At 50.9% G+C, this 22545-nt stretch overlaps 1 protein-coding gene across 1 annotated transcript in view; it reads left to right on the top strand.

Annotated features, from left to right (window-relative positions):
- Positions 1 to 22545, top strand: part of RSPH1 (radial spoke head component 1) — a 29698-nt gene that overhangs the window by 6284 nt on the left and 869 nt on the right. The window contains exons 6-8 of the mRNA XM_081858628.1: positions 13553 to 13618; positions 17065 to 17224; positions 18304 to 18432. Of these exons, the coding sequence (XP_081714754.1) occupies positions 13553 to 13618; positions 17065 to 17224; positions 18304 to 18432 (355 nt within the window). The remainder of the gene's footprint in view (positions 1 to 13552; positions 13619 to 17064; positions 17225 to 18303; positions 18433 to 22545) is intronic.

The raw sequence follows: 22545 nt of genomic DNA, 5'->3' as shown, positions 1-22545 counted from the left end.
CACTTAGACTCGCAGGACCCCTGGAGCCACCTTTCCATAGCAATGGTTATGGTCTCACTGGGGTCAGGCTGTCGTGACCCCTGGGCACCCATCACACCCCCGTTTCCATAGCGAAGGTTCTGAACTTGCAGGGGTAAGACTGAGTGATCCCTGGTTCCCCGTCGCACAACCCGTTTCCAGAACGATGCTCCCGTTTCCAGAGCGATGCTTGCAGAGGTTGGGCAGGGTGAGCCCTAGGACGATGACACACAACCTGTTTCCTGAGCGGTGATCCTGAGTTCGCAAGGTTCAGGTTGTTTGACCCCTGGGTCTGCAACGTACAACATGTTTCCATAGCGACACTCCTGCTTCCATAGCAACGTTTCCTGCCTCGCAGGGTTAGGCTGGGTGACCCTCGGGACTCCGTCACAAAACCCGTTCCCTGAGTGATGGTCCCGAGCTTGCAAGGGTCAGGCTCGGAGACACTTGGGTCCCCAATGGAAAACCCGTTTCCATAGCAACGGTCCCGTTTCCATAGCGATGGTTTTTGCAGGGTTCCGGCTGGGTGACCATTGGGACCCCGTCACACCACCTGTTTCCTGAGCAAAGGTCCTGAGCTCGCTGACGCCTGGGTGACCTGTGTGGCCGCAACGTAAAACCCATTTCCATAGTGACGATCTTGTTTCGCAAGATCGCAACCCCAGGAGCCAGGTCGGACAACCTGTTTCCTGAGCGAAGTTCCTGAGCTTGCAGAGGTCAGGCTAGGTGGCCTGTGGGGCCACAACGTAAAACCTGTTTCCATAGTGATGAACCCATTTCCATAGTGACGGCCCCGTTTCCATAGCGATGGCTAGGGGTCAGAGTGGGTGACCCTCGGGACTCCGTCACAAAACCCGTTTCCTGAGTGATGGTCCTGAGCTCGCAAGGGTCAGGCTCGGAGACTCTTGGGTCCCCAACCTAAACCCGTTGCCAAAGCGATGAACCCGTTTCCATAGCGTCGGTCTCTGCCTCACAGGGGTCAGGCTGGGTGACCCTCAGGACTCTGTCTCAAAACCCGTTCCCTGAGTGATGGTCCCGAGCTTGCAAGGGTCAAGCTCGGAAACTCTAGTGTCCCCAACCTAAAATCCGTTTCCATAGCAATGAACCCGTTTCCATAGCGACAGTCCCGCTTCTATAGCAATGCTTCCTGTCTCATGGGGTTAGGCTGGGTGACCCTCGGGACTCTGTTACAAACCCCGTTCCCTGAGTGATGGTCCTGAGCTTGCAAGGGTCAGGCTCGGAGAGCTGAGTTCGCCCTGAGTTCGCTGAGGTCAGGCTGAGTGACCTGTGTGGCTGCAAAGTCAAACCCATTTCCATAGCGACGGCCCTATTTCCATAGGACGGTCTCTGCCACACAGGGGTAAGGATGGGTGACCCTTGGGACTCCGTCACAAAACCCGTTCCCTGAGTGATGGTCCCCAGCTCGCAAGGGTTAGGCTCGGAGACCCTTGGGTCCCCAACCTAAAACCCGTTTCCATAGCAACAATCCCATTTCCATAGCGATGGTTTTTGCCTCGCAGGTGTCAGGCTGGGTGACCCTTGGGACCCCGTCACACCACCTGTTTCCTGAGCGAAGGCCCTGAGTTCGCTGAGGTCAGGCTGAGTGACCTGTTCGGCCGCAACATAAAACCCGTTTCCATAGTGACGTACCCATTTCCATAGTGACGGCCCCGTTTCCATAGCAACGGTCTCTGCCTCACAGGGGACAGGCTGGGTGAGGCTCGGGGCTCCATCAAAAAACCTGTTCCCTGAGTGATGGTCCTGAGCTTGCAAGGGTCAGGCTCAGAGACTCTTGGCTCCCAGACTCGTTTCCATAGCGACAGCCCCGTTTCCATAGCAACGATTCCTGCCTCACAGGGGTAAAGCTGGGTGACCCTCGGGACTCCGTCAGAAAACCCATTCCCTGAGTGATGGTCCCCAACCTAAAACCCGTTTCCATAGCAACAATCTCGTTTCCATAGCGACGGTTCCTGCCTCGCAGCAGTCAGGCTGGGTAAGCCCAGGGGCCCGGTCGCACAACCCATTTCCCAAGCGAAGGCCCTGAGTTCGCTGAATGGCTGGGTGACCTGTGCGGCCGCAATGTAAAACCTGTTTCCATAGTGACGGCCCTGTTTCCATAGTGACGGCCCCTGAATCGTGGGTCAGGCTGGGTGACCCTCGGGACTCCGTCACAAAAACCGTTCCCCAAGTGATGGTCCTGAGCTTGCAAGGATCTGGCTCGGAGACTCAACCTAGCGATGAACCCGTTTCCATAGCAACTGTCTTGTTGACGGTCTCTGCCTCACAGCGCCGGCTCCTGAATCGCGGGTCAGGCTGGGTGACCCTTGGGACTCTGTCACAAAACCCGTTCCCTGAGTGATGGTCCCCAGCTCGCAAGGGTCAGGCTCGGACACGGGTCCCCAACCTAAAACCCATTTCCATAGCAATGAGCCCGTTTCCATAGCAACTGTCTTGTTTCCATAGCCTCGGGACTCCGTCACAAAACCCATTCCCTGAGTGATGGTTCCCAGCTCGCAAGGGTCAGGCTTGGAGACCCTTGGGTCCCTAAAGTTTCCATAGTGACAGTCCTGTTTCCATAGTGACGGCCCCTCAATCGCGGGTCAGGCTGGGTGACCCTTGGGACTCCATCACAAAACCCGTTCCCCGAGTGATGGTCCCGAGCTTGCAAGGGTCAGGCTCAGAGACTCTTGGATCCCCAACCTAAAACCCGTTTCCATAGCAATGAACCCATTTCCATAGCGACTGTCTTGTTTCCATAGCGACGGTCTCTGCCTTACAGCGGTCAGACTGTGTGAGGCTCGGGACTCTGTCACAAAACCGGTTCCCTGAGTGATGGTCCAGAGCTCGCGAGGGTCAGGCTCAGAGACCCTTGGTCCCCATCCGAAAACCGGTTTCCATAGCTACGGCCCTGTTTCCATAGCGACGGCCCCTGAATCGTGGGTCAGGCTGGGTGACCCTTGGGACTCCATCACAAAATCCGTTCCCTGAGTCCAGAGATTGCAAGGGTCAGGCTTGGAGACTCTTGGGTCCCAGACCCGTTTCCATGACGACAGTCCCGTTTCCAGAGCAACGGTTCCTGCCTCGCAGGGGTCAAGCTCTTTGACATTCAGGAATCCGTCAAAAACCCATTCCCTGAGTGATGGTCCCGAGCTCGCAAGGGTCAGGCTCGGAGACCCTTGGGTCCCCATCCGAAAAACCCGTTTCCATAGCGACAGCCCTGTTTCCATAGCGACGGCCCCTGAATCGTGGGTCAGGCTGGGTGACCCTTGGGACTCCGTCACAAAACCCGTTCCCTCAGTGATGGTCCTGAGCTCGCAAGGGTCCAGCTCGGAGACCCTTGGGTCCCCATCAGAAAACCCGTTTCCATAGCAACAGTTTCGTTTCCATAGCGATGGTTCTGCCTCCCAGCGGTCAAGCTGGGTAAGCCCAGGAGACAGGCTGCACAACCCTTTTCCTGAGCGAAGGTCCTGAGCTTGCAAAGGTCAGCTGTGTGACCTGTGCGGCCGCAACGTAAAATCCGTTTCCATAGCGAAGAAACCGTTTCCATAGTGACGGTCCCTGCCTCACGGGTCAGGCTGGGTAACCCTTGGGAGTGCATCACACAACCTGTTTCCTCAGCGAAGGTCCTGAGCTCGCAAGGGTCAGGCTCGGAGACTTGGGTCCCCAACCTTAAACCCGTTTCCATAGCAATGAACCAGTTCCATAGTGACTGTCTTGTTTCCATAGCGACGGTCTCTGCCTCACAGCGGTCAGGCTGGGTAACCCTTGGGAGTGCATCACACAACCTGCTTCCTCAGCGAAGGTCCTGAGCTCGCAAGGGTCAGGCTCGGGTCCCCAACCTAAAACCTGTTTCCATAACGATGAACCCGTTTCCATAGTGACTGTCTTGTTTCCATAGTGACGAACCCGTTTCTATAGCGACGAACCCGTTTCCGTAGCAACGGTCCCTACCTCACAGGGGTCAGGCTGGGTGAGGCTTGAGGCTCACAAAACCCATTCAACGATTGATGGTCCCGAGCTCGCAAGGATCAGGCTTGGAGACTCTTGGGTCCCCAACTCGTTTCCATAGCGACAGTCCCGCTTCTATAGCGATGGTCCCTGAATCATGGGTCAGGCTGGGGGACCCTCGGGAGTCCCTCACAAAACCCGTTCCCCGAGTGATGGTCCCGAGCTTGCAAGGGTCAGGCTCGGAGCTTGGTCCCGAGCTTGCAAGGGTCAGGCTCGGGTCCCCAACCTAAAACCTGTTTCCATAGCGATGAACCCATTTCCATAGCAACGGTCCTGTTTCCATAGCGACGGTTTCTTCCTCGCAGGGGTCAGGCTGCGTAAGCCCAGGGGCACGGTTGCACAACCCATTTCCTAAGCGAAGGCCCTGAGTTCGCTGGGTGACCTGGGCGCCACAACATAAAACCCGTTTCCATAGCGACGGCACTGTTTCCATAGTGACGGCCCCTGAATCACGGATCAGGCTGGGTGACCCTTGGGACTCCGTCAAAAAACCCGTTCCCTGAGTGATGGTCCCCAGCTCACAAAGGTCAGGCTCGGAGACCCTTGGGTCCCCATCCAGAAACCCGTTTCCATAGCAATGGTAATGTTTCCATAGAAATGGTTATTGCCTCGCAGGGGTCAGGCTGGGTAACCCTTGGGATTGCGTCACACAACCTGTTTCCTCAGCAAAGGTCCTGAGCTCGCAAGGGTAAGGCTCGGAGACCTTTGGGTACCCGCCCCGTTTCCATAGCAACAGTTCCGTTTCCATAGCGATGGTTCCTGTCTCGCTGCGGTCAGGCTGGATAAGCCCAGGGGACCGGTCGCAGAACCCATTTCCCGAGCGAAGGTCCTGAGCTTGCAGAGGTCAGGCTGTCAGTTGTGCGGCCGCAACGTAAAACCTGTTTCCATAGCGATGAACCCATTTCTATAGCGACGAACCTGTTTCCATAGCGATGGTCCCTGTCTCACAGGGGTCAGGCTGGGTGATGCTCGGGACTCTATCACAAAACCCGTTCCCTGAGTGATGGTACCGAGACTTGTGTCCCCAACCTAAAACCCATTTCCATAGCGATGAACCCATTTCCATAGCGACTGTCTTGTTTCCATAGCAATGAACCCATTTCTATAGAGACGAACCCGTTTCCGTAGCGATGGTCCCTGCCTCACAGGGGTCAGGCTGGGTGAGGCTCGGGGCTCCATCACAAAACCCGTTCCCCGAGTGATGGTCCCGAGCTCGCAAGGGTCAGGCTTGAAGACTCTTGGGTCCCCAACCCGTTTCCATAGTGACAGTCCCATTTCTATAGCAATGGTTCCTGTTTCATGGGGTGAGGCTAGGTGACCCTCGGGACTCCGTCACAAAACCTGTTTCCTGAGCAAAGGTCCTGAGCTTGCAGAGGTCAGGCTGGGTTACCTGTGCGGCTGCACCGTAAAACCTGTTTCCATAGCGACAGCCCTGTTTCCATAGCGATGGCCCCTGAATAACTGAGGTCAGGCTGGGTGACTTTCGGGACTCCGTCACAAAACCCGTTCCCCAAGTGATGGTCCTGAGCTTGCAAGGGTCAGGCTCGGAGACTTGGGTCCCCAACCTAAAACCCGTTTCCATAGGGACTGTCTTGTTTCCATAGTGACGGTCTCTGCCTCACAGGGGTCAGGCTGGGTGAGGCTCGGGACTCCATCACAAAACCCGTTCCGAGTGATGGTCCCCAGCTCGCAAGGGTCAGGCTCAAAGACTTGGGTCCCAGACCCGTTTCCATAGTGAGAGTTCCATTTCCATAGCAACGGTTCCTGCCTCACAGGGTTCAAGCTGGGTGACCTTCGGGACTCCATCAAAAAACCCATTCCCTGAGTGATGTCCCGAGCTCGCAAGGGCCCCCTTGGGTCCCCATCCGAAACCCCGTTTCCATAGCAACGGTCCTGTTTCCATAGCGACGGTTTCTTCCTCGCAGGGGTCAGGCTGGGTAAGCCCAGGGGCCCGGTCGCACAACCCATTTCCTATGTGAAGGCCCTGAGTTCGCTGAGGTCAGGCTGGGTGACATGGGAGGCCGCAACGTAAAAGGCTAGGTGACCCTTGAGACTCTGTCACAAAACCCGTTCCCTGAGTGATGGTCCCCAGCTTGCAAGGGTCAGGCTCGGACACGGGTCCCCAACCTAAAACCCATTTCCATAGCAATGATCCCGTTTCCATAGTGACGAACCCGTTTCCATAGCGACGGTCCCTGTCTCATAGGGGTCACGCTTAGTGACCCTCAGGACTCTGTCACAAAACCCGTTCCCCGAGTAATGGTCCAGAGCTTGCAAGGGTCAGGCTCAGAGACTTGGGTCCCCAACCTAAAACCCATTTCCATAGCGATGAACCCGTTTCCATAGCAACTGTCTTGTTTCCATAGCGACGGTTTCTTCCTCGCAGGGGTCAGGCTGCGTAAGCCCAGGGGCACGGTTGCACAACCCATTTCCCAAGCGAAGGCCCTGAGTTCGCTGGGTGACCTGGGCGGCCACAACGTAAAACCCGTTTCCATAGCGACGGCACTGTTTCCATAGCGACGGCCCCTGAATCACGGATCAGGCTGGGTGACCCTTGGGACTCCGTCAAAAAACCCGTTCCCTGAGTGATGGTCCCCAGCTCACAAAGGTCAGGCTCGGAGACCCTTGGGTCCCCATCCGAAAACCCGTTTCCATAGCGACGGCACTGTTTCCATAGTGACGGCCCCTGAATCGTGGGTCAGGCTGGGTGACCCTTGGGACTCTGTCACAAAACCCATTCCCTGAGTGATGGTTCCCAGCTCGCAACGGTCAGGCTCGGAGACCCTTGGGTCCCTAACATTTCCATAGTGACAGTCCTGTTTCCATAGTGACGGCCCCTCAATCGCGGGTCAGGCTGGGTGACCCTTGGGACTCCATCACAAAACCCGTTCCCCGAGTGATGGTCCCGAGCTTGCAAGGGTCAGGCTCAGTGACTCTTGGGTCCCCAACCTAAAACCCGTTTCCATAGCAATGAACCCATTTCCATAGCGACTGTCTTGTTTCCATAGCGACGGTCTCTGCCTTACAGCGGTCAGGCTGTGTGAGGCTCGGGACTCTGTCACAAAACCGGTTCCCTGAGTGATGGTCCAGAGCTCGCAAGGGTCAGGCTCGGAGACCCTTGGTCCCCATCCGAAAACCGGTTTCCATAGCGATGGCCCTGTTTCCATAGCGACGGCCCCTGAATCGTGGGTCAGGCTGGGGGACCCTTGGGACTCCATCACAAAATCCGTTCCCTGAGTCCAGAGATTGCAAGGGTCAGGCTTGGAGACTCTTGGGTCCCAGACCCGTTTCCATGACGACAGTCCCGTTTCCAGAGCAACGGTTCCTGCCTCGCAGGGGTCAAGCTCTTTGACCTTCAGGACTCCGTCAAAAAACCCATTCCCTGAGTGATGGTCCCGAGCTCGCAAGGGTCAGGCTCAGAGACCCTTGGGTCCCCATCCAAAAACCCGTTTCCATAGCGACGGCTCTGTTTCCATAGCGACGGCCCCTGAATCGTGGGTCAGGCTGGGTGACCCTTGGGACTCCGTCACAAAACCCCTCAGTGATTGTCCTGAGCTTGCAAGGGTCCAGCTCGGAGACCCTTGGGTCCCCATCAGAAAACCCGTTTCCATAGCAAGTTTCGTTTCCATAGCGATGGTTCTGCCTCACAGTTGTCAAGCTGGGTAAGCCCAGGAGACAGGCTGCACAACCCTTTTCCTGAGTGAAGGTCCTGAGCTTGCAAAGGTCAGCTGTGTGACCTGTGTGGCCGCAACGTAAAATCCGTTTCCATAGCGAAGAAACCGTTTCCATAGTGACGGTCCCTGCCTCACAGGGGTCAGGCTGGGTGACCCTCGGAACTCTGTCACAAAACCCGTTGCCCGAGTGATGGTCTCGCAAGGGTCAGGCTCAGAGACTTGGGTCCCCAACCTTAAACCCGTTTCCATAGCAATGAACCAGTTTCCATAGCGACTGTCTTGTTTCCATAGCGACGGTCTCTGCCTCACAGCGGTCAGGCTGGGTAACCCTTGGGAGTGCATCACACAACCTGTTTCCTCAGCGAAGGTCCTGAGCTCGCAAGGGTCAGGCTCGGGTCCCCAACCATGAACCCGTTTCCATAGCGACTGTCTTGTTTCCATAGTGACGAACCCGTTTCTATAGCGACGAACCCGTTTCCGTAGCAACGGTCCCTACCTCACAGGGGTCAGGCTGGGTGAGGCTCGAGGCTCAGTCACAAAACCCATTCAATGATTGATGGTCCCGAGCTCGCAAGGATCAGGCTTGGAGACTCTTGGGTCCCCAACTCGTTTCCATAGCGACAGTCACGCTTCTATAGCAATGGTTCCTTTCACGCGGGGTGAGGCTGGGTGACCCTCGGGAGTCCCTCACAAAACCCGTTCCCTGAGTGATGGTCCCCGTCACAAGGGTCAGGAACGGAGACCCTTGGGTCCCTAACATTTCCATAGTGTCAGTCCTGTTTCTATAGCGATGGTCCCTCAATCACGGGTCAGGCTTGGGGACCCTCGGGAGTGATGGTCCCGAGCTTGCAAGGGTCAGGCTCGGAGACTTGGGTCCCCAACCTAAAACCTGTTTCCATAGTGATGAACCCATTTCCATAGCAACTGTCTTGTTTCCATAGCGATGGTCTCTGCCTCACAGGGATCAGGCTGGGTGAGGGTCGGGACTCCATCACAAAACCCGTTCCCTGAGTGATGGTCCCGAGCTCGCAAGGGTCAGGCTCAGAGACTCTTGGGTCCCCGACCCGTTTCCATAGCGACAGCCCCGTTTCCATAGTAACGGTTCCTGCCTCGCAGGGGTCAAGCTGGGTAGCCCTCGCGACTCCGTCAAAAAAACCATTCCCTGAGTGATGGTACCGAGATTGCAAGGGTCAGGCTTGGAGACTCTTGGGTCCCAGACCCGTTTCCATAGCGACAGTCCCGTTTCCATAACAATGGTTCCTGTCTTGCGGGGTTAGGCTGGCTAACCCTCGGGACTCTGTTACACAACTTGTTCCCTGAGTGATGGTACGAGCTCACAAGGGTCAGGCACAGAGGCCCTTGGGTCCCTAACCTAAAACCCGTTTCCATAGCAACAATCCCATTGCCATAGTGGCGGTCAAACCCGTTTCCTGAACGAAGGCCCTGAGCACGCAGACGTCAGGCTGGGTGACCTGTGCGGCCACAACGTAAAACACGTTTCCATAGCGACGAACCGATTTTCATAGCAACTGTCTTGTTTCCATAACGATGGTCCCTGCCTCATAGGGGTCAGGTTTGGTGACCCTTGGGACTCCGTCACAAAACCTGTTCCCCGAGTGATGGTCTCGAGCTTGCAAGGGTCAGGCTCAGAGAGTCTTGGGTCCCCGACCCATTTCCATAGCAACAGTCATGTTTCCATAGCGACAGTCACAGGGGTCAGGCTGGGTGACTCTTGGGACTCTTGTCTCAAAACCCGTTCCCTGTTTGATGGTCCTGAGCTCTCAAGAGTCAGGCTCGGAGACTTGTGTCCCCAACCGAAAACCCGTTTCCATAGCAATGAACCCGTTTCCATAGCGACTGTCCCATTTCCATAGTGACGGTCTCTGCCTCACAGGGGTTAGGCTGGGTGACCCTTGTGACTCCGTCACTCAACCTGTTTCCTGAGCAAAGGTCCTGAGCTTGCAGAGGTCAGGCTGGGTGACCTGTGCGGCCGCACCGTAAAACCCGTTTCCATAGCGATGGCCCTGTTTCCATAGCGATGGCCCCTGAATCACAGGCTGGGTGACCCTCAGGACTCCATCACAAAACCCGTTTCCTGAGTGATGGCCCCAGCTCGCAAGGGTCCCCAACCTAAAACCCGTTTCCATAGCGACAGTCCTGTTTCCATAGCAACGGTTCCTGCCTCGCAGGGGTCAGGCTGCTTGACCCTCGGAACTCCGTCACAAAACTGGTTCCCCGAGTGATGGTCCCGAGCTCGCAAGGGCCAGGTTCGGAGACCCTTGGGTTCCCTACTTGTTGCCATAGCGACAATCTTGTTTCCATAGCTACTGTTCTTGCCTTGCAGGGGCTGGGTGACCCTCAGGACTCTGTTACCTGAGGGATGGTCCCGGGCTCTCAAGGTTCAGGTTCGGAGACCCTTGGGTCCCCAACCTAAAACCTGTTTCCATAGCAACAGTCCTGTTTCCATAGTGACATTTGCTGCCTTGCAGGGGTCAGGCTCAGTAACCTCAGGGGTCCGGACGCAGAACTCGTTTTCCGAGCGAAGGTCCTGAGCTCGCAGAGGTCAGGCTGGGTGACCTGTGCGGCCTCAACGTAAAATATGTTTCCATAGCTACGAACCCGTTTCCATAGCGACTGTCCTGTTTCCATAGCGACGGTCCCTGTCAAGCTGGGTGATCTCTAGTACTCCGTCACACAACCCGTTTCCTGAGTGATGGTCCAGAGCTCCTAGGCATATGCTGGGTGACATTTGGACCCAAGGTGCACCATACCGACGGTTCCTGCCTCGCAGGGGTGAAGCTGGGTGAACTCTGGGATAGGTTGCACAACCCTTTCCCCTAGTGAAGGTCCTCAGCTTTTAGAGTTCAGGCTGTGTGACCTGTGCCACTCCAACGTGCAACCTGTTTCCGTAGGGACGGTCCTGTTTCCATAGCGACAGTTGCTGCCTTGTAGGGATCAGTCTTGGTTACCCTTTTGAACCCGTCACAGAACCGGTTTCCCGAGCGGTGGTCCTGAGCTCACAAGGATCAGGCTCGGTGACTCTTGGGTCCCCAACCTACAACTAGTTTCCATAGCGATGGTCTGATTTCCATAGCAATGGTTCCTACCTTGCAGGGGTCATGCTGGGTGACTCTTGGGACACCGTCACAAAATCTGTTTCCCGAGTGATGGTCCCAAGCTTGAAGTGTCAGGCCAAGTGACCCTTTGGTCCCAAACATACAACTTGTTTACATAGCAACGATCCTGTTTCCAGAGACATGGTTTCTTCCTCACAGGGGTCAGGCTGGGTGATTCCTGGGGCCCGGTCGCACAACCTGTTTCCTAAGTGAAGGTCCTGAGCTCGCAGAGGTCATGCTGGGTGACCTGTGCGGCCGCAATGTAAAACCCATTTCCATAGCAATGGTCCTATTTCCATAGTGATAGTCTCTGCCTCTCAGTGATCAGGCTGGGTGACCCTTGGCACTTTGTCACACAATCCGTTTTCTGAGTGCTGGCGTAGGCTGGGTGACCTGTGCAGCCACAACGCACTACCCGTTTCCATAGCGACAGTCTCGTTTTCATAGTGACAGTTCCTTGCTCGTAGGGGTCAGGCTGGGTGAACCCAGGGGTCCGGTGGCACAACCCATTTACTAAGTGAAGATCCTGAGGTCAGGTTGGGTGATCTGTGTGGCTGCAACATTCAAGCCATTTCCATAGCGATGGTCCCATTTCCATAGTAACAGTTCCTGCCTTGCAGGGGTCAGGCTGGTTGACACTTGGGACCCCTTCGCACAACTCGTTTCCCGAGCGATGGTCCTGAGCTCTCACAGGTCAGGCTGTGTGACCTGTGTGGCAGCAATGCACAACGCATTTCCATAGCAACAGTCCTGTTTCCATAGTACGGTTCCTGCCACGTAGGGGTCAGACTGGGTCACTTGGGATCCCGTCACACATCCCATTTCCTGAGTGGTGGTCCTGAGCTCGAAGGGGTCTGGCTGGGTGACCTGTCGGGCCCGAACATATAACCCGTTTCCTTAGCGAAAGTATTGTTTCAATAGTGATAGTTCCTCCCTCATAGGGGGTCATGCTGGGTGGCTCCTGTGGCATCGTCTCACAATCTGTTTCCCGACCGGAGGTCCTGAGCTTGCATGTGTCAGACTGGGTGACCCTTGGGTCCCAAACCTAGCACCCGTTTCCATAGCAACGGCCCTGTTTCCATAGCAACAGTTTCTTTTTCATAGGGGTCAGGCTGGGTGACCCATGGGACTTCGCCACACAACCCGTTTCCTGAGCGAAGGTCCTGAGCTTGCAGAGGTCAGGCTGGGTCACGCTTGGGTCCCCAACCTATAACCCATTTCCATAGCGACGGAGCCATTTCCATCACAACAGTTCCTGTCTTGTAGGGGTCAGGTGCGTGACCCCTGGTCTACCGTCACACAACCTACTTCCCGAGTGTAGGTCCTGAGATCGCAGAGGTCAAGCTGGGTGACCCCCGGGTCCCCAACGTACAACCTGTTTCCATAGCGATTTACCTGTTTCGCACAATCTGTTTCCTGAGCGATGGTCCTGACCTCGCAGGGTTCGGTTTGGGTGACCCTTGGTTCCCCAATGTACAACCCATTTCTATAGCGACGGTCCCATTTCCATAGTGACCCCTCCTGCATCGAAGGAGTCAGGGTGTGTGACCCCTGGGATCCCGTTGTACAACCCATTTCTTGAGTTACGGTTCTGGCCTTCCAGAGATCAGGCTGGGTGACCCCTTAAGGCCCTTTGGACTACCCGTTTCCATAGCAATTGGTTTGACCTCGCGTTATCTATTTCCAGAGCAATGGTCCTGGCCTTGCAGGGGTCATGCTGGGTGACCCCTGGGGCCCCATCACAGAACCGGTTTCTTGAGAGATTTTTACGGCTTCACAGGGGTCAGTCTGGGTTAACTCTGGGGCCCCATCGCACAACCTGTTTCCAATGGGGCCCCAGGGGGTCACCCAGCCCAACCCCTGTGAGGCCGGAACTGTCGCTATGGAAACGGGGGTTCGATGGGGCTCCAGGGTTGACCCAGCCTGATCCCTCCGAGGCAGATAAGACACCAGGAACTTCTGGAGATGCTGAAAAGCAGAGGCCCAATATCTAGATGGTAGACTAAAACTATACATCTGCACAATCCTTGAAATTGAAGCAGTACTATGATAACTCCCTGCCATATTCCCACCAGACACTGCAGCATCACCCAATAATTAAGCTGGAAGGTATTTTTTTTTTAATCCCCCAAACCCATATATAATAGTCTTGATATCTAGGATCTCCATTGTTCACCCAGAAGCAAAGCCTCAGGTAAACAAGTTTGTTTCATTTACTTTTGTCTGGAAGTGATTCCATCTGTCCACATGCAGCTCCTGAAGAGGCTTGGATTGCTCTGAGAATGTGTGCTTTTATTTTGGTAAATGGTATATACATTTTTGAACAGCTACAGCAAGAACAACTAAGTGCTTATGGAACCTTATGGTCCATCAAACTGATAATGGCATAAGCATTAAGGAATGGAGTTATATACATGAGTCTGGTAAAAAAAAACAACAGGTTCAGATGGAAATGAAATGCAAATAATGTTGTTTGTGATAATTATGCTAAATAAGAACAGCCACTTTTAGATCAATAGTCTTGGGAGGCTGTGATGTTCAGTCACTGGTTTCTGAATATTGGTGTTTGGTTTCTGATGTTAAATTTCTGTCCCTTTTTTACATGGAGAGTGATCTGTTTTTCTTATGTTAGACTGCAGAAAGACATCACTGATAGATGCCATGTATGCTAAAGAATAGAGTTTAGGATTTGATATTGTAAGAATAATACTAATTTTTGTTTGTTTTTTCATATAGCCATTGGGTGCTGGGAAGTATATATTTGATATTGGATGTGAACAACATGGCGAATACATCCACGAGGTAAACACTACAAATGGTAACAACTGGAGAACCCATTCATTATATGTCTTAGAACTAATGAGTGACTGAACAATAGCCTGGTTGAGAAATAGGACCTTTCCTGTACATCTAAGTGCAAGAGTAACAATTCTACTTGCTTGCAATGCTTAATTCATATAGACTTGCATTCACCAGATGAGGATAGATTCTCTATTCTTTCAGCCAGTTGCTGTTAGCAATCCCAGGGGTGCTTCCAATTGGTGTTTGTTGAGTATTCGTTCAGATTTGTTCACATCTATTTTCTTACCATACTTTCTGCAGTAAGATAAACAGCCACTAGATGGTGGTAGCATATAACGGCTGCACAAATCAGGATGCACAAACAAATCAGAATAAACATCCATGGATTCCACACAGTACCTGCTTGCTGTCCTCCCAACTCCTTTTGCTATGTTCACATAAACACTGGGGTTATCATAAGAAATATCTATTGATACAGTTAGTAAGACTTTGGCACCTGTACTTTCCAGCATGACTGAACTTCTGTTCAGTGAGTGTTGTGAATGCTCAGCCTCCAGGATGAGGACCAGCTTTTTGATATAAGTGTATTCTTGTTATTAACACTTGACATGAATGACTCTCATAAGCTTGCTGTTTAGCTTTCAGTGAATAGAGTATTACTCTTTTGGAAAAAGTGATTAAATACTGCCTTTAAAATCTGTAACTCAAATCTGAATATTAATATATTTTATTAAGTAGTGAACTGTGAATTATTAGTATTCAAATCTGCAAAAGTTGTTGAATTCAAGATCTGATATTAATGTTCTTGCCCCTTATTTCTATCCTGCAAAATAGGCAGTGGCCTTCTGTACAGGGCTATGGGGAGGAATCGGCCTTTGGCAAAGCATATTACAAACTATGGCTCCAGTTTTCCTAAAATGAAACATTCATTTTAAAAATGTATTCTACACTTTTGTGAATCTTGTGCTGCAAGCCTCGCTTATTCAGTGCGTGTTTCATTATTTTCAACAAATTTGTGTTTTGTTTCTTCTTCTTCTGCAAATGGAAGCTTTTGACTTTGTATAGTGGGATTCATAGTTCACTTTGATTCCTTTTCCACAACTTGCTTAGCTCATGCAAACCAAAAGCAAGAGAAGAGGCAGCAAAGAACTGCCTTCTGTGCAGAACTATGAGAAGCAACCAATCATTGAAGCCTTTATCTTCAAGCAGCCTAGTACAACAGAGGTGCCCTCTGGCTTTGAAATGGAGTGTTACTGCATGGTTTGCTTGCATGTGACATAAGTTAGAAAGGCATTTGAGGGTATGGGGGGCAGAAATTAATCCTTTAGGGCATTGGTTGATATTATATACCTCTAATTTGCATTTTAATATATATATTTTAATACAACTACTTACTTATTTTTGCAATCTCTTGCAGACTTTTATTATTAATGGCACTATTCCATTCGCATACTCTGCAATATTGGGGAAAATAATTCTTTGTGCCCTAGAATTTCCAGATAGCAACATGGATATATTGTTAGGTTATAGTGAACTTCTGGAGCAGTGCAGTAGCATGGGGAGGATGGTGGCAAGGAAGACTGATTGGGTGGGCTCACTGCTGGGATGGCCAATAGCATGCATACCTAAATATTACTGGTCCTTTGGGAAGAATGTTTGAGAGGCTGTGCAATAAAGAGACGTTAAAGGGATTCTTATCTGCATTTCTCATATAGCACTTACAAATGTACTGCTATGTCTTATTATTAATGTTCGTTTTATTTCTATACCTCCTTATAGTTTCAAGAAAAAATATCAAAGCTGTTTACAACCTACATCAAAACATCAAATAAAACATAACTGAAGAAAGTTTAACATAAAGTATCCATTCAAAGCAACATAATTAACATAATTAACATGACTAAAATATTATCTTAAAGATTTCAAACTAAAACATTGCAAAGGAGGTAAATACTGAATGCTCATTTAACACAGTAAAGTTAGCAAACAAAAAATTGTCTTAAACATTTCAAAAGAAAGCATTACTAAATGAAATCAAATATAAAATGCACATCTGAAACAGTATAATTAACAAGAGAATAAAACATAAGCATAGAACATATCTGCTGCTGCTGCTCTTATGCTCAATGACTAAGAGACGGCTAAGATAGTCTTACAAACCGTACAAATGAAGATGTTGATAAATCTTAAGGGCTGCCTTGGATGTAATGGCAAGTCATAGCTTCCTTCTATATCCACCTGCATAAGCCTCAAACTTCTTCTCCCTGCCACAAGGATGTGCTCAAAAGCTGTCACTTCAAAACTAATCACAATTTGCTATTACATCCAATAGTAGCGGATGGTGTGGCAGAGCTGCCCTGCAAGCACCAGAGTTGCAGCAAATTACCTGGCTGGTGGAGGGAGTGGCGGCAAGGTTGGGGCTATGCAGACACAGCGATGGAAGTACTGGATTGGCTCCACCAGTGTGTCCATGCAGCCCTGCCACACCCCAGCACTGTCTAGGTCAGCTGCAGCTACACCAATATTGTAAGGGCAGCTCTTCTCCACTGCACCAGCTTCTACTGACATCCAAACTTGGTTTTGTTGGAAAAGGATCTAAACCACAGTTTCAGATGTATTTGGAAACAATACCACTCAGTCTTTGCCTCAATAAGACAAGTTTGCATCACCATACATAGGAGAATAGCTAACATGTAACAAGTAAACAAGTAAACCTATGCTGGTCAACCCGGCCAGATGGGTGGGGTATAAATACAGTCGTACCTTGGATTCCGAATGCCTTGACTCCTGAACATTCTGGCTCCTGAATGCCGCAAACCCAGAAGTGAGTGTTCCAATTTGCGAATGTTCTTTGGAAGCTGAACGTCAGGGGTGGCTTCCGCGACTTCTGCTTGAGTGCAGGAAGCTCCTGCAGCCAATCAGAAGCCGTGCCTTAGTTGTCGAACGTTTTTGGAAGTTGAGCGGACTTCCGGAATGGATTCCGTTCGAGAACCAAGGTATGACTGTAATAAAATTATTATTAGTACTAGTAGTACTGTGGGCATCAGACAAGTGTCTCTGGGGAGTGTATCCTGCAACCAGGGTGCCTGTGCCACAAAGCTCTGATTTCTAGTCATTGCAGCAAGATGGCAGCAATTAGAGAAGGGCCTCTGAGAACAGCTGTTTAAAAGCTGGCATGTGTTGTAGCGAATGTCTATAACAGAGGCTGGATCAGGGTTCCTTGTGGATCACTTTGATGGGGCATTGGAGCAACCAAAGCTGTTAACAAAGACTGTGGTGTTGATGTGGGCCTGTGTATTGTTGCAGGTTGAAGGAAGTGTGTGTGTGTGTGTGTGTGTGTGTGTGTGTGTGTGTTTATAATGAAACAGAAATATGTTATGAGTTATAGGACTGGTCATTTCCTTTTTCATTCAAATCTGTATCCTGGATATTCATCTGATCTTCAGGAAAAACCAGAGGAAGAAGAAGAAGAAGAAGTTATGGCTCCATCTATTCCAAAATGGAAAGCATCAAAAATTACTGCCCTAACACTCTGGGCACCTGAAGAACCACCTCCCCCTCCTCCAGCAGTAGAGGTTGCAATAGTTGAAGAACCAACACCTCCAGGTTTGTATTTTGCTGCAGGATCAACCCTTTATTCACTGAAGTGGTCCATCTACTACATACATTTCAATGGGTCTCACATTTTGCAACATTAGCACATTTTGCAACATTAGTGAGATGTAATGTTTTATGATACTGCACTATGCAGGAGTTTCTAAATAAAATTAGGTCTAGGAGCATGGAGGATATATCCCACCAATCATTTTGGAATGTGTTGCGTGATAATATCTGTGCATGGAGAAATTCAGAGATTGTTTGACCCGCATAGGTGATTGGAACTTTCTTAGATATAGGAGATGTCAATGCGATCTCCTGTGTGGCATGGCAACAGAGGTTTACAAAACATGCACACAGATTGAGGGTATATTCTAATATGGGGGCGGGGACATCCATAGTAAAGCCCTGTTAACTCTATAGTCAAGGCAGAATGATGTTTTCGCTCAAGAGCCATATTCTCTTATGGATATATGCTGGTGATGGGTGGACCCAAAGGAAAGTGGGGTTCCCCACATGCTCTCTTTCGTGCATACACATGCCCCCACACATCTGTTAGCATACATTCATGTACATACACAAAATTCATATATGCCACACGTACACATGCATATGCACATTCACTTGCTGGTAAATAAACTTTTTTTAAAAGGCTCCCATTGTGACAATGACTGGCTTTCTCAAGCTTTATTGCCATGCAGGAAGCAGGTATTTGAGGAAGGGGGATGGTTGCCACATGAGGAGAGGGTTCCTTGCTGTGACTGCCCCACCCCCTTAAAATCTCCTTCCCTCTCCCCCACAATGCGACTATGGCACTTGGGGAAAAAAAACTATCCCATGGGAAGGTTGGTTAAATTCCAAAGGCCTGGGCAAACAGAAAGGTTTTTATCTTGTCCCTAAATGAGGCTGATGTGGAGAAAAACCAAAAATAATTTAGAAAAGCTGGATGTGGGAAGCAAGCTGATGATGACCATCGTAGGACCAGAATGTTGCCTCAATAACTTTTAACCTAAATGAAGCTAATAAGCAGGGCAGCAATGCTTTTGTTCTTCTAACATTTTATTTTTTCTTTCTGTTTTCCACGTCAGCTGATGACACTGCAACTGAAGTGCCTTCTGAAACTACAGAGCAACCTGCAGAGGCAACAGAGCCCACTGAAGAGACATCTCCTCCTAAAGAGGCTGAGGAAGAAGATGAGACAGCTAAAGAAGAGCAAGGTGAGGGATAGTGCAGGGGTCGGCAATTTTTTTCAGCAGGGTCCACTGTCCACTTTTTCACCACTGTCCTGCATACCCGGGGGGGGGGCCTGGACTATATTTTGAGGGGGGGGGGAGAACGAATAACTATGCCCCACAAATAACCCAGAAATGCATTTTTAAAAAAGCACACACTCTACTCATGTAAAAACACGCCGATTCCCAAACCGTCCATGGGCCGGATTGAGAAGGCGATTGGGCTGGATCCTGCCCCCAGGCCTTAGTTTGCCTACCCATGGGATAGACAGAAGGTGCAGTGAGTGATTAAGCTGCTCCCTTGCTTAGACGGGATATTGGCATCCTATTTTTTTCTGGTACCTAGAGGTGTATTGCCCTTGTACATAGAGATTCCATTTTGTTATCATGGGCGATAAAGATGACAAAAAATGTTCTTTGTGGAAACAGACACATGGATCACAAAGTAAGGCCATAGCTACGTCTAATCCAGCAAGGCAGGTTTACCTGCTTGCAAAGTCCACCCAATCTATTGTACAGTATTAGGCGTGGCGTAGCTAATTGGTTTACGACCCCCAATTAGCCGTAACTTAAACGAACTGCAGCCCGGCACGTTTCCCTCTAGCTGCGCCTCCTGCCGCTCCGATTCTCCATTCGCCACGAAAACAGAGTAAACACAGCGGGCTGTTGCTCCTCGGTGTTTAGAAGATCAAACACACCCAGTCATTAGTGTGTTTATTTGACAGTGTTTATTCAAGCAGTAAAACAATAAAACAGAACTCTTCAGACTCTCCCTGGACTGCTAGCGTTCATGGCTGCTTTCCCTTCGGAAACAGAGACAAACAGGCAGTGGAATCAGACCACTCCCTCCTCCCTCTAGTCACGCCTCAGGAATTGAGAGACGTCACACAGAACTCTTTAACCCTGTGAGTTCTGAAACCATTCACACCCCCTCTTCTCTCCAATCCTGAGGTGACTTGGGTATTTACCTTTGCAGACCTCTGTGAGAACAGTCCCTTTCCCAATGCCTTGTGCCTTCTCTTGGCGTTCTTGTCAGGCACCTGTGGGCGTTCTTGTCAGGCACCTGTGGAACCTCCTCACAACTCCCAGGTTCGCACTGTGCGAAACCAACCCACACACCTGTGGCCTGATACCTCTCAGGTGGAATGCCCTTCGTTGTGCGACTGGACCGCCTGGGCACAAACTCAGGTACTTCCTCTGACTCACTGTGGTCAGCAGGTGTGTCCTCACCATCCTTTTCCTCCCCCTCTGACTTAACGCGTCTTCGGACCTTTTGTACTCTGCTGACAGGAGATGAAGGCTCACTCTTGGGCTCTCTTTTAACAACCTGTGGAGATGCCCAATCCTGTTCTTGACCCTGGTCAGCGACCTGGTCCTCAACAGGTTCAGCCTCTGGCTCTCCTTCCTCAGAATCTTCCCCCTCTGAATCAGACAGACATTCTGAGAGAACATCACGCCTTGCAGGAGTCTTTGACCAACCATCCTGCTCATAGAACTCAGCATGTTTACTGACCAGAAGCTTGGTCTGATCACCTTCTGGATATGCAAACCTCCATCCCTTAGTGGCTGGCTCATATCCACAGAAGATCATTTTCTGGAATTTGGGTCCACCTGGCTTTTGCAGTGCCTTTGGCACTGGCACCGAGGCCGGTGACCCAAACTCATGGAGGAAATGAATCTGAGGTTTCCTTCCATGAAGCATGAAGAACGGGGTGTCACCTACCACTGAATTGTAGGACCGATTCAAGGTGAAATTCACAGTCCGAACTGACTCCCCCCAAAAGCTTGGAGGTAACCCAGAGTCTGACAGCAACACCTGTGTAGCCTTAACCAGAGCTTCACTTCTGAGCTCCGCCACCCCCCTCTCTTGAGGAGAAGTCACCTTGTGATGTATCCCTTTCTGGTGAAAGAACTTCTGCAGAGCAGACCCAGTAAACTCTGCACAACGGTCACTTCAGACCCCCTGTACCTTGGTGGAGAACCTTAGTTCCACCTCCGCAACCCAATTTTTAATCAGTTGCACTGCATCTTCCTTGCATTTCACAGCATGGGCCCAGGAATTCTGCGTATGGTCATCAGTAATTGTCAGCAGAAACCTGGCTCCTCCCAGACTTGGCTTTGCCATGGGACCAAACAAATCTATGTGCACAAGCTCAAAAGGTTTTGTGGTTACCCTGTCCACCCTGGGGTAACTGCACCCTTTTACCTTTGCCCTTCTGCAAGCCCTACAATTTAGGGATTTTCCACATTCCTGTATCTTACAACCTTTAGTGCACTCCGGTAACATCTGGATTTCTTCAAGAGAACTATGAGCTGTCTTCTTGTGCCATGCACACGCACATGAAACATGATTGGGAACTGTAGCACGCATAGCTTGTGCCCTCTCAGCATTCCCCTCACCCCTCAGAGGCGTTTTAAGAATAAAGAGATCATTCTGCCCCTTTGCAACTCTGACCAGTTGCTTCCCTCCTTTGGAGATTGTACAAACATCGTTTTCAAAGCAAACCTTATACCCCTTCTGCAACAAATAAGGGACAGATAAAAGACAGTGTTTCATCCCAGGTACCATGTAAACTTCCAACTGCCCCTGCAAAACAGAAAAATAAACATTTGCAACGTTAGACAAAGGTTTCTTCCCTCCATCAGCAAACTGAACAGTTTTCCCAGCTGGAACTGCCTTGCAATTCCACATCTCGACAGCAGGGGTCTCTGGAATAAGATTCCGGTTCGCTCCAGAGTCTATAGCAAAACACATTTCATTGTCTCTCTTAGAGCTGTTTTCAAACATTGCGAGACTGGCTGTCAGTTGATAAGCATCATCACTGTCTATAGCACGTCCGCCTTGCGCGTTCCCACGCCTGGCCCCCTTGCCGGGCTGGTTTCCACGGAAACCTGGCTGGTTCCCATGAGAAGCGACCTTGACGACATCCTGCCTCGTCTCCCTGCTTCGGTGGGGGCAAGAGCGACACAGATGTTCAGTTGAATTGCAAACAAAGCAACGACGATCAGTGGAAAAACACTGCCCAGGGCTCCCTTCAGCCGGCTTGGCCCCCCTTCTTCCGGAAGAGCTCTCTGTGCCTGCCCTGGCCCCGCTGAAACTGCTTTCCACTCCGGCACTCACAGTGGAAAAATTTTCAAACTTGCCTTTGGAATTCTCAGCCCCCCCCAATCTTCACTTTAGGGACAAGGGCTTCAGCCATCTCTGGGCTTTTCATGACTTTCTCAGGGCTCTGGCCTCCTGCTGAAGTTTCACACAAACTTCTCAGCACCTCCCAGGCAGCCCTTGCTGACTCTATGCCCTCCAAACTAGGCAAGAGCGATGCGTGTACGCATGCTTTCAGCATACCAAGCTCTCTTTGCATTCTCTGCTGGCTATCTTCTGGCAACGCAGCCTCAAAGCCTGCAGCATCTGTCCCAGCAGCACCTGGTTTGAGGGGTTCTCCCTCTGGCTCCCTCTGGCTTGGATGCCATAGCCCTGTAGCCAAAAACCAACCCCTCACTCTTCTGGACCAGGTTGCCCATCCTTGTAAAGTAAGCTTTTCAAACGGAATTTCCTCAAAGACCTGGCTGTCTGCCATCTTCTTCCCGGGGCCCCAGCTTACTCACGTTACCAGTCAGCTTTCCGGCACCCGGTTTTCAGCTGCTCTCAGCTCCTTCCAGCCAGCTGCTCTGCTTCAGAACGCAGACAGGACCTCAGCTTTCTGTAGCGTCTTGGCCTCCTGGCTTCAAACACACACCGGCACAACGTCGCAACAGCTTCAAAGCAGTAATTAGAGCCCATAACCTATTAGGCGTGGCGTAGCTAATTTGTTTACGACCCCCAATTAGCCGTAACTTAAACGAACTGCAGCCTGGCACGTTTCCCTCTAGCTGCGCCTCCTGCCGCTCCGATTCTCCATTCACCACGAAAACAGAGTAAACACAGCGGGCTGTTGCTCCTCGGTGTTTAGAAGATCAAACACACCCAGTCATTAGTGTGTTTATTTGACAGTGTTTATTCAAGCACTAAAACAATAAATCAGAACTCTTCAGACTCTCCCTGGACTGCTAGCGTTCATGGCCGCTTTCCCTTCGGAAACAGAGACAAACAGGCAGTGG

Source organism: Podarcis erhardii, assembly GCF_964252035.2.
Source record: "Podarcis erhardii genome assembly, chromosome: 4".
Taxonomy (NCBI): Eukaryota; Metazoa; Chordata; class Lepidosauria; order Squamata; family Lacertidae; genus Podarcis; species Podarcis erhardii.
Note: the sequence above shows the minus strand (reverse complement) of the source record. Positions and strands in the feature narration are given on the sequence as shown.